Source organism: Kryptolebias marmoratus, linkage group LG1 (assembly GCF_001649575.2).
Source record: "Kryptolebias marmoratus isolate JLee-2015 linkage group LG1, ASM164957v2, whole genome shotgun sequence".
Classification (NCBI taxonomy): domain Eukaryota; kingdom Metazoa; phylum Chordata; class Actinopteri; order Cyprinodontiformes; family Rivulidae; genus Kryptolebias; species Kryptolebias marmoratus.
In genome coordinates this window covers 18,476,385-18,488,956 of record NC_051430.1, presented here as the reverse complement: position 1 = coordinate 18,488,956, position 12,572 = coordinate 18,476,385, and the positions used below count along the sequence as shown (strand labels likewise).

General features: G+C 37.3%; 1 protein-coding gene across 1 annotated transcript in view; it reads left to right on the top strand.

Moving 5' to 3' along the window:
- The window catches only part of wscd2 (WSC domain containing 2), a 39,718-nt gene extending 28,218 nt beyond the window's left edge, over positions 1-11,500 (top strand). Inside the window, exons 5-9 of the mRNA XM_017413989.3 lie at positions 1,900-2,021; positions 2,101-2,275; positions 4,126-4,290; positions 4,381-4,581; positions 9,698-11,500. Of these exons, the coding sequence (XP_017269478.1) occupies positions 1,900-2,021; positions 2,101-2,275; positions 4,126-4,290; positions 4,381-4,581; positions 9,698-10,050 (1,016 nt within the window). The 3' untranslated portion in view covers positions 10,051-11,500. The remainder of the gene's footprint in view (positions 1-1,899; positions 2,022-2,100; positions 2,276-4,125; positions 4,291-4,380; positions 4,582-9,697) is intronic.
- The last annotated feature ends 1,072 nt before the right edge of the window (positions 11,501-12,572 follow it).

Genomic DNA, 12,572 nt, shown 5'->3' with positions numbered 1-12,572 from the left:
ATCTAAGTATGAGATATGTGCTTCAGTAGTAAAGAATAATAAGCCTTAATCATTATTCAATTTACAACAAAATTAGCAAATTGTCCTCTTATGGTGCAGTAACATCAAATAGACAGCACATTTTAATAGATGTACCAAATGTAAACAGAATACAGTAGAAATGGTCTCAAAAATATTAAAAATATGTAAATATATTTATGCATAAATATAAGTAATGAGAGAAATAGCAACAAGGATAGAAGCAGATTGCATTGATTGCACATAGCAGTAAAGCATTATATCAGTTAGTGTACTCGTTGTAGTATTTTGGTGTTTTTCTCATCAACTTTCAGCTCTGGAAATACTGTATGTGTGGAAGGTGGTATATCGTTTATATGTCAACTTTTGTTCAGTATTTGTTCCTTTTTTTCTTTTTTTTTAAATAGCTTCAAAAAGCTGAAGTAACTTGGCACCTTCTCGTTCCTCTCTTTACCATTTTATTTTCTTATCTGCTTTCCACTTTTTACAAGTGCAATATTCAGATTTAAAATTTAAAAATATAAAATTTAACCATATTAAATCTTCAGCCTGTCTCTCCTAGTTTCCTGCTGGTATTTTGTTTATCATTACTTTAACTTCTGCTTTTTTTCTCCTCTGTTAGCTCTCCTTTAAACTGCTGTGTAAGCTTTTCATGGTGGTGTCTTCACCTCCACCCCTGATGTCTGTCATGTGAGCCCTGTTCCGAGCATCAAAGAGGAAACGCGGTTAATGTGTTGTATCTGCTCGGGGTTTTGCCTTTTACATATACTACGTAATCATGGGTGTTTTTCAACAGTGGTTAGCAAGCTGTAAAGGTTTTTTTCTTCTCAAACATTTGCTTGTGTAGAAGCTGCATTTGTGCAAATGAAAAAAGTGCAAAATTAAACTTTTCATCCTCATTTGAGGCAGCTGTGTAGCAGCAGAACATGGATGCAATGCGTTTATTGCAAGGAAAGAAAACTTGACGCAAATGTAGTTTTAACCAGAGAAAAAATATAAATAAAGCATTTTAGAGACACTTTTTCAGCTTATTTTCTAAAGTGTTTTTTATTTTAAGGTGCAGCACCACTTTTATTTAACTTTTAGTAAAGAAATGCAGAGACTGTAGTCAGTTATGTTAAAATGAATGCAAGCCTAACAGCCTTATCTGTATATTTAAAAATCATATATTTATTACTCTTATCAGTCATAAATGAAATCCATTATTAGATTGTGGCGACTAGTTTCCTTCCTGACTTCATTAACTGACCTCTGTTGAAAACAGATAAGACAATGACTTAAGTCTTTACACAATGCCTCTTCCTCCTCTCTCCTCCCCCGCTTGATTGCATGAAAAATTAAAAAAATATATAAATAAAGTGACCATACCTTTGACCTTTGATACAACATTTCTATCTTTAGAGAATCCAATTTATCTTCTTTTTTTTGGATAAAGCTACAAATATCTTTCGAGGTACTGAAAATAAATTACCACTTAGATTTTAATACCTATCTGTTGTAACATTTGTGAAATAAAAGAACAGAAAAAAAAGTACCACACTTTATTGTAATGATGAGCAGAACATAAAGTAAAATAGAAGAAGCTCTCTTCCCTTGTTTTGTGATATATATGGCCCATCCATCAGCTTGTTGGGAAGAGCAGCAGTTAAAGGTCATCATCACCCAGCGTGAATGTAAACCCTGTTAGTGGTTCGGTCTGCTGGCAGGTCAGGGCCTCAGTAGACCGGCAGAGAGTCCCAGTAGGATCTCATCATCAGGGGTCAGTGGCTGGGAGCTGTTTTGATGGAAGCTGTGTTCAGTCGCCTAAAAACTTCAGTCCATAATGTGTTTTTTTTTTTCCTGTTGGTGAGTAACATCCTTGTTTATTTTTTTCCCTTTCAGATGGCAGTGCCATTTTCAAAGGGTGTTTCCACCGGCCAGACAATGTCACAGCAGCTCTTCCCTTCAGCGCTGTCATCCAGAACATGTCTGTGGACAAGTGTGTGGACATGTGCACGGAGAGGGTGAGCCAGCTGTGTGTGTTGATGGGTTGTGCAGTGTGCGGCTCTGTATACCCACTGTATAATGGTTATTTTATCTCAGGAGAAGTCGCTGGCAGTTCTGGCTGGAGACCGGTGTCACTGCGGCTTCCCGACTTCGCTCTTCTCCCTTCACGAGCTGGAGGACGAGGACATGTGTCTCCACCGCTGCCCAGGGGAAGAGTTTGAAAGCTGTGGAAATGACAAGTTCTTTGTGGTGTACCAGACACAGGTTCAAGGTAACGTTTGGTGTCTGTTGACTGCTCAGTCACAGCAGTTTGTAGACGGCACACACAAACGAGAACAGAGGCTTGTCAGGGAAAAATAGGTCTTAGCCACTATCCATGTGCAGCTTTGACAATAAGTATTTCATCAGGCACAGAGACTCTGTGTTGCACCCTAAAATAAATCACATTAACATTAAAGTTTTAGCTTTAATTTAATTTGAAATAAGAAGTGTGTGTGTAACAGACCAGGTTAAGAACAAAGGCTATTTCTTAATAGGACTGACCCCTTGCCCCCAACAAAGTTTTTTTTTTAATTTGTTTTAGAATCTTAAAAATACCTGATTGAGAGACCAGAACTGCTGTATTACTAAAACAAATATCAAATGTGTAGTTGTTGATTATCTTATTAAGAAAACAATCACATGAATTGAGTTTTTTGTTCCTCAAACATGAATTATTTTAGGTTGATTTTCCATATATTTACACAGCAATTTAGGTATTCTCTGTTTACACATTTCACTCCCAAAGATCTTAAAGACTTTTTGAACCTGCAGATTCTAAAACAGAGAAACCTGGTCCGAAGAAACAACAGAAACTAACGGAAAATTAACAAACTATATTTTTTATACTCGACAAGAATATTATTTACTCACAATTATAATTCACTAGCACTTTGCTATTGGGGAACACTTTAATATTATTGTCATTTATCACTTTTACAAAACATGAATAAAACTGAGTCATCAGTTTTTAACAAATACAAGACAACATTCTTCAAAAGTTTATTACTTCCTGTTTAAGTTTAAGACATGAGTGGAAAAAAGGAACAGCCATTGATTAACTGTTCAGTAAACAAGTTTGCTCTTATTCTCTATTTAGAACAAAAAAAAACCAACATATTTGTCTGTGACTTGTCTGGGCAGACAGCAAAAAACACAATCTGTGGCACAAAACAAAACAAGCTGAAGTTCATTAAGAACATAAATAGGTTAAAGATACCAGTCATCGACTATTTGTTTATTTTAAACATCTGTTTCAACTTAAAGCTGTTTATTGTACAAAAAATAAAACACATTTTGTCATCAAGCAACATTTATAAGACAGTGGTGAAAGCAGCTATGTTGTATGGTTTGGAGACAGTGGGACGGACAAAAAGACAGGAGACAGAACAGGAAGTGTCAGAGCTGAAGATGTTGAGGTTCTCCTTGGGAGGGACGAAGATGGACAGGATTAGGAATGAGGTCATCAGAGGTGCAGCACAGGTTGAAGGACTGGGAGATAAAGTTAGAGAGGACAGACTGAGATGGTTTGGACATGTGCAGAGGAGGGACAGTGGCTATATTGGTAGAAGGATGTTAGAGATGCAGCTGCCAGGAAAGAGACAAAGAGGAGACATATGGATGCAGTCAGAGAGGACATGGAGGTAGTTGGAGTGAGGACAGAGGACGCAGAAGACAGAGTTAGACGGAGGAGGATGACTCACTGTGGCAACCCCTGAAAAGAGAACAGTGAAAAAAAAAGGAGAAGAAAGATCTCATCAAACAACAGTGCTAATTATCCCCACCACAACAGAAAATTAGCACCACTTTGACAATTCCTTTCACTTTAATGAATATTACTGCCTCTATTTTCCAAGGTTACAACATAAAAAACTTTTTTTGTCTCTAGTTCTTGTTACAGTTTTACAAAACTGCTTGTGAACAGGAAGTCAGTGACTTTCAGAATCTATTTGAAGTGGTTTTTGTTTTGAGCAACACGCTTAAAGTTCTTGTAAAGTCACTGAGAGCCGAGGTCATGTACTGTATCAGTGTTTGTATACAACAAATCAATAATGCATCTTATTGTTCTCCTAATGGTGATAGATAACCGCTGCATGGACCGACACTTCCTCCCTACTCGTGCTAAGCAGCTGGTGGCTCTTGCCAGTTTTCCCGGAGCTGGTAACACTTGGGCTCGCCACCTCATAGAGCTCGCCACCGGCTTCTACACAGGCAGCTTCTACTTCGATGGCTCCCTTTACAACAAAGGTGATCTTCAACAAGCACATGGCATGATTCACAGTCATTCAGAGCTTCATGTCAGTGGATTAAGTATATAACCTGTGCAATTTTTAACAGGCTTTAAAGGGGAGCGTGACCACTGGAGGAGTGGGAGGACAATCTGCATTAAGACCCACGAGAGCGGCAGGAAAGAGATCGAAGCCTTTGACTCGAGCATCCTCATGATCCGAAACCCATACAAAGCCCTCATGGCAGAATTTAACCGAAAATACGGAGGGCACATCGGATTTGCTTCGCAGGCCCACTGGAAAGGGAAAGGTAAGCTCACGATATCTGTGGTTCAGACAATAAAAAGACAGATGGATAAAAATATAAAGTGAGAAAACACTGTGACATTTACACTGTGTTTTTAAAAACAGCAACTTTGCTTGAAAATAGAAGTTGAATCTAAAAATATAGCAACAAACCCAGTCAAAACACTTTGTGCAGGGTGACGTAGATTGGTGAAGGAATGATTCAAATTTGGTTTTGAGTCTAACCAATGTGGCTGAGCCCACCATTTTTTGTGTCCATCCTTTAAACCATTTGCACATTTGGTACACATGAGTATACATTTTTACAGCAGTTTTAGAGAAATGAAACAATGAACCATCCAGCCACTTCCTTAGTCATATTGATAAATGGAATTAAGGTCATGGTCAACCTATCTTGTGACTTTGGCACCCAGTCAACATGTATACTTTGTGCATATGTGGGTACAAAAAATGAGCAGACATCTGTTTTGTTTTTGTATCATTTTGTACATTGAAAGTTAAAAAATGTAAAAAAAAAAATAAATGTAAAAAGACAAAAACAACAAAGGACTTGCTGTATCAGCTCCTCTCTGTTCTCATCCTTACACGAAAACTGAACCAAAACAGACTTAAGTCGTCAGGGATGAGTAAGAAAAAATAAACACTTCCAACTTAATTGGTGAAAGTGTACATCAATCTTATGCTAAGCAAAAGGCTCTTTAAGAAAACACTTTAAGCCGGGACTTTGAGCCTTCTGGGCGCCTCAGTCCATTCAGAATTCACACCAAGGGGGGTTGAAGCCAACCCACCCCTGATGAGCCTTTGTGCCCCGAAGCGAGGTAGAAACAGCTGAAACGGTCAGCATGTGAAAAGGTAAGCCGGCTTTGTGGCTCAATAATATAATGAAGTGATGACATGTGGTCTGGAGATTAAACAACAAAAACAGGTTTATTATCAAGGGAAGACCAATGATGACACACAGCAACTTTGCATTTAGTTTATAAAATTCGTTAACCACAGAGAATCGCCAAAGTGAGTTAATTCATTATGTTTAGAAAACGATACGAAGAGAAGTCCATTACATATTTATTGGGTTGCGCTCCACGTCAACACAGCTGAGTTCTGCTCTACGCCTCTTTTTGTTCTGCGATGCTCGCTTCATTTCTGAAAGCTAACACCTATGTGGGACATGGTCAGCTCCATCTGTGGTTTATGAACGGCCAGAGACAGCATAAAGACGGACTAGCTTTGCAGCCATTTCACTGCACTGTTTTGTGAAAGAGCCTTAGGGTTTTTCTTTAAACTTACCTTTTATACAAATGAGAGGCCAATAAAAATAAAAATCAGATGTGCTTTATTATTAGAAAACATGTCTTGAGCTCATTTGAACACACAAGTTAGCAGTTTTATGCTAATAAAAGGTTACATTTACTGAACAAATGAGAAAATAATGGTTAAAGATAAGAAAACATTGTACTTTTATATTTTATATTAGAAAACCTTTGTTGAGTTCTTTTGAGCACACTATTAGCAGCCATGCAAATCTGACTTTTAGCTTTACATTTGAAGTGCAAATGAGTGACTAACATTTAAGGATAAACCTATTTTTGGCTCATCTGATCACACTTATCCATATGATAAGTAGCTATGATTATAAAAAGCCTGCTAAATGTTTACAAGAGATAAGTTTGGCTACGTAAGAAAGACATTCTGTACTTGTTAAACTCTCTAACAGTAAAATATCCATTTAACAAAATGTACGTCTATAGAAACTGCCTTTTCTCCCCCTTCAGTGTGCTTATTATAGTTTGTCACAATGTGTTTCAGGAAAATGAAAAGGTAACACAAAATGTCTGAGTGGACCTCTCCAGTGCCATCAGAATTGCTTCGGTGTGCCTTGACACTGATAGTTTTCAAGTGTCCACCAATTGTTCCTAGATTAAATTTCCCAGAGACATCTCTTTCTGTCGACTGTATTGTAAATGTGGACGTTTCATATCCTATTTCTGCATCGTCAACTGTTTAATGGTGTGTCACTGCAGTTTAGTCACGTTAAACTCCTCATGTATCTCCTGAATGGTTCAAAGAGTTTAAGATCATTTGTCCCAACACAGTTAAAAAGATCAAATTAAAATTAATCTCGGCTTTTTTTTTAGACTTACTCTTACTCACAGCTTCCACCCACCTTACTGTATCTCCGTAACCATGACAACTGGTTTTGTCTTGCTCGTGTGTCGTCTCTTCAGCTTCCTGTGAGGTTTAATCGATTTTTCCAGAGACTGGAGAGTTGCCGACCCAGCAGTTGTCGTCCTTTGTGAGAACATCAGCACATTTGGCCTGCCATTTCCATTGAGCGTTTTCTCCTTTTGTTGGTGGGCTGATGATACAGTGACATCAGTGCGGAGAAGATTTTTGACAGCTGTCGCTCCCAATCCCGAAAGAAAAGCTCAAGTCTCTCCGTGTGTCAGCGTGACATTGTGTACTGGGCCCCGCACGTATCATTTGATACACTCACCTCCACCGAAGGAGAGTGTGGGGTTCAGATGAAGTTAGGGACGCTGGTGCAGTCCAACATGACCCCGCATTTAATTTCCCTTTGGGATTAATAAAGTATTTTTGAACTGAATGTCTGGGAGGACACGTCATTTAAAAAATAACAGCAAGTTTTTGTCCTTGCAATGTGTTTGAGGTGGTTACACAGCCATCTATTTGTGCCAAGTGCTGTTCACAAGTATATTCAACAGACGTCAATGAAACACGGTAGTCAGAGGAAGAGTTCAATTTATTTTGGTTTCTGTATATTTAAAGTTCTGATTTCTCTGGAAAAGAAGAACTGAGGAGCTGAAGTGGTCAGAAATACAGCTCCTCAGTTCCTCGCTGACATGCGAAGGTTTGGGACAACATGTTTCTCAGGGCAAACAGCTCAGTGGGAAACTTAGAGCTTAAAAACAAGGTCAGCTTGTATTATTTCCATCACTGTGTGTGAAATCTGCACAAATAGGCTTGTTTTCTGATGCTGAAATCTGATACAAAAGGCACTCTGATTGTAATCAGACCTTTTATTTTAGTGATAATGGTTCCAGAGGGGCTGCAGTAATTTGTGTTAAACTTTGCAATACTATTACACTGATTAGACAAGGTATTTGAATTTGATGCCCATTGTTTTCTTTTGTTTTGAGCTTGAGAATCCAAAAAGTGAAAATAAATAAAGCTCCATTCGAATGAAAAGTGGTGTGGATCATGCAAAGTCAAAGAATGAACCTAATGGCATAAAATTACTTTGATACAGTCTGCAGTAACTTTCCATTCTCTTAAAACCATTTTTAGGGCTGATATGATGTAAGATCTTTTCTAAGACTTGCAGTCGTCACTCATATTAGTCACTGTAATCAAAGAGAAGCAGAAAGAAGTTGGAAATGCTCCTTCCTCTACATTTTATGTGGAGCTCAACATTTTGTTTCCGCAGTTTGGAGAAGCACAAACACAGATCACATGTTTTGCTTGTTTGTTTGACTTTTAGTTACCTACAGATTTTTTTTTCCACAAATCTTAAACACTTTCTGTTCTCTCATTTCTGTTTACACATTTAGCTTTTTATTTATTTACTTGTTTTGTTTTATTTTTTTTTTTTTTTTATTTTTTTTTTCAAAAAATCAGTCCTCAAATTGAAGGGCAAATATTCTTTTATAAATATCTGACTATAACAATATAATTATAAAAAAAATAAATAAAAACTATCTGAGCTCATCAAGCTCTTGGTATGAGAGGAAAAAGGTTTCAGATAAAAAATTAAAAAAAAAACCTTTTATTTTATATCAAAAATGGTGGAGGTTAAAGTTATTATCCTGATATTCTATAAAACATTCAGAGAAAACTGCACAGTAGATCGTTAGAAAAAAATATAGCAAAAAAATAAATGAAAACCTTATCCAACAAAGGATTCAGGTGGGGACCTTCAAATCAGTTCTGCAAGCAAATTAGTAAACAAATGTGTTGCATTTAGAAAACGTGATGAAGTCATTTTCAATACAGCACGTACCTTTTCAGCTGTTATGTTTGAGGGTAGATTTTCATGCTTTGCACTTGTTTTCCATCCACTACAAGATGGACATTTCAGGGTGAAATGCTTTCTGTAAAATACCAGCAAATTCAGTAAGCAAACATTACACTGTCTGTTAAAAAAGATTTTTAAAATCACATTTTTAGGAACAGCATGATAATCCCGAACACACTCCAGAACCAGCTACATTTAAGGACTAAAATCTGAAAACTACTTTAGTAAGAGCAGCACATGTAAGACAATAATTACACACAAATAATAGCATTTTGAGTGAACAAAAGACAAAAAAACAAAAAAAAACAAACAAGAACTGAAAACTGACAGCCAGCCACCAAGGGAATAAACCAGCTGTAATGAAGAAAGTGCAACAAAAATTGCCTTTGCAGGCTGTGCAATTTTTTTTTATTATTAATTTGGAATCTCAGAAAGGATTCTTTGCTAAATCTTCGAATTCAAACTTTTATAAGTTGGGTCATTTTTCACTCCCTTTACTGTTCAGTTACAGAAAGTTTGACCATGCCAAAGCAATATTAAAGTTGTCTGGTTTTTGAGACGGCACAGCAAACTCAGCAGGTTTTAAACTTTAACGACAACCTCTCCCAGCAGTGACGATTCGCTCTAATGCAGCACAGCTCCTGCCAGCTGCTGCTGCTGCTTTTATGGGCTGGTATATATTACTACCGAGTAAAAGTTTGAAAAAGAGGAAAAATCCCTCCAGAACTTCTGCAGTCTGACTGATTACTAAGACATTTATGAAACAGTCCAGACATTTCTAAATGGGATTACTAAATGCACCCTGACACAGATTGTGACAGATGTGAAGGTGAAAATGACATGCGGGCTTTTTGTCATGTCCTCATTTCCTCTTCAGTTTCTTCTCACACAGACCCTTCGTAGTATTCTGTTTAAATTAACGCCTACATGAAATAAAACTACTTTACAAGATCAAAAACAATTATGTGGGGCAAATTTCTCTGCTCCTGGTCTTCTGTAATAATTTTCACGTGTCTCATGCATGAGTCGCTATTAAGAAGATTTATTAGAGGATTTAAGGTTTTGTGTTTTTTCGTTCATCTTGCAGAGTGGCCTGAGTTTGTTAAGAACTACGCTCCTTGGTGGGCCTCACACACCATGGACTGGCTGACTTATGGGAGGAACGTCCACGTGGTCCACTTCGAGGATCTGAAGAGGGACCTTTTTTCACGGCTAAAGGGGATGGTCCAGTTTTTGGGTTTGGAGGTTTCGGAAGATCGCCTGCTGTGCGTCGAGGGCCAAAAGGATGGGAACTTTAAGCGATCGGGACTGCGCAAGCTCGAGTACGATCCGTACACTCCTGAAATGAGAGCAAACATTGATGAACTGATCAGAACAGTAGACGTTGCTTTGAAAAAAAGGAAAATGTCCGGAGTTCCTGCTGAGTATATGCCAAGATGATAAACGTGATCCTTTTTTTCCCCCTTCTGCTTTTGATTGGACAAATTTGTCAACAAACTGCATAACAAACTGTCTGATTTCAGTTTTTACATAACCTGTTTTTTATGTTTTTCTCTCAACTTATAAAGGTTGTAAGTGTGCATCTGCCTCTTTATCTTCCATCTTTCTTTTCTTTTCATCCTTTTCTTTAGTTTTGCAGAATCATGCATTCACACATACAGCAGTTTTTAATAAGGTTTCTTTATCTTATTTTTTCTTTTCCTGAATAAAAAGCATTTCTTACCCTGCTCTATGCACATGCCTTACACCAAGACGGTACCACAGCTGTGACCACAGAGAGGCTTTTCTGCCTGCGCTGAATGATTTGACAAGACATTTAACACAAATGATATAAAACAATACCACAGAGTGTGTTGTACAGGATTTATTTTGTGTGAAGAAACAATGGCTATTATAAGAAAATTGAAAAAATATATTTTTGGCTGCTATCACAGTTACAAAGATGTTTTATATATGAAGATCTCTGAAACCTGATCTGTTCATCAAAGGGGAAAAAATGCAATATGTAGAGAATTACTACCTGGTAATGATGAATCTGTGTGTTTCTGAATTTTCATGTTGTTCACCTTATTTATGTTTTTCTTAATCAAGAGCTAAATAACTTCTTCTTTCACTTGGATGAGTAATTGTTTTTAGAGGCCCTGAGTCATGATGAGGAAAAGGGTTTATGTCTTCAGTGTTTATTTATCTCTGGTGTGCACTGCACATACTGACAAACTTGATAATCAAAATGTTTTCTTTACACTGGACTTTGATGCAAAAAATTAAAACGTAAATGATCCAAAAAGCACTACACTGTGCAACACCTTCCCCAAAGATCACTGAAGGTATTACAGTCATGTTATAGGTTGGGGGCTACTTTTAATTGTGTTATCGTAGGTTTATTTTTCACAGCCAGTGACACAGATTACCTTTTCGTTTTTATTAAAGCTTTAACTCTGGTTAAAGCGAGCTTTATTATGTTTTTATACCTACTGGAAAGAAAGATCTCTCGGTAAAACATTTCTAAGCTGTACATTTACCACGGTACTCAGTGTGCTTTGCCATATGTTTTAAAATTAACAAATACAAATAAATACATTTTATATAGGAACAAACAATGAAATAAACGCTGGTGACAGAGGGCCAGTTGACAGTATCAGACTTCCATTTTCAGTAGAATAAATCTATTTTTATATTATGACTCCTACAAACATTTCTAATACAGAAACGTTTGTATTATAATGAGCAAATTGGAGAAGTTTCTATTTTTACCAAATGCTTTAGAAATTACTGGCTCTTGCTTTCTCTGACAAGCTGGCACTTACTGAACGAGTGTTACTTCTGAATGTATTTTCTACAATCTGAATGTAAAGTAGTAACCCTTAATAAACAAGCAAATAAAGAAACAGCTATGTTGTGCTGGGTTTTTTCCTATTGTTGGAAATACACTGTATGTATGACAGTTTGTTGAATCTGATGAAGGAAGTCAGAAGAAACAAGGCTTACTGGCAATTTAACAATTTATTGATTAAATAAATGGGGGTCTCAGTAGCATGTGGAAACCACAACGTACGCAGCCACAACAGCCTGACATTTCTTCCTCTTGCAGCTCAGCAGCTCGATCACACACTGCTGTGGGTCAGCATCCCATTCCTTAACCAGAGTTTGTTGTAAGTCAGTCAGTGTGGATGTGCTGGTCAGTCTGAAATGAACAACACACCAAGCTGATCCCACAGGTGTTCAGCTGCGTTGAGGTCAGGACTGCAGGCAGGTCATTCCATTTTCTCCACTCCCAGATTCTGGAGGTGGTCCCTGATAAAGCCCGCTCTGTGGGGGCGAGCATCAAATCTTAGAGGATAGAGTTCAGTCCCGGGCTGTGGAGAGATGGGATTGCCGCTGGTTGCTCACAGATGCTGCCAATCAGGTGCCAATCAGACACCTGATTGTCACAAACTCAACTCTGCTGCTCTATTCACAAATTCATTTTCCTAACAAATGTGGCACCATTTAAGAGGAAATAAACAGGCTTTCCAGCGGTATAAGATTTATTGCCAAGAAACATTATTATAACAAAGAACTAATTGACCAAACACAAATTTCCTTACTTTTTTGTGTTATGTTGATAATCTATTAAATAATACAAGCATCTTACCTTACTATACATAATAGTGATCAGCTACTTTTAGTGGATCAGAAAGACTAAAAGTAGTTTCCTGTCATGACTCTGGAGCTTTATTGTTTTATGGTCCAGTATGTTAAACCAGATTTTAAACTACAACTGCTGAAAAAGATGGGAGTTGAAAATTATACACAATACTTCATCTCATGCATTTTTTTCTTTGTAATGTTTCGTGCAGAATATGTTAAAGGGAACATGTGGGTAGAAATCTTATTAATCAGGTTTATTATTTAAAACAAAAAAAAAATAATGTAAAAAAAAACAATGTTGATTCCACTCATTCTCCTGTCTTCACACAGCG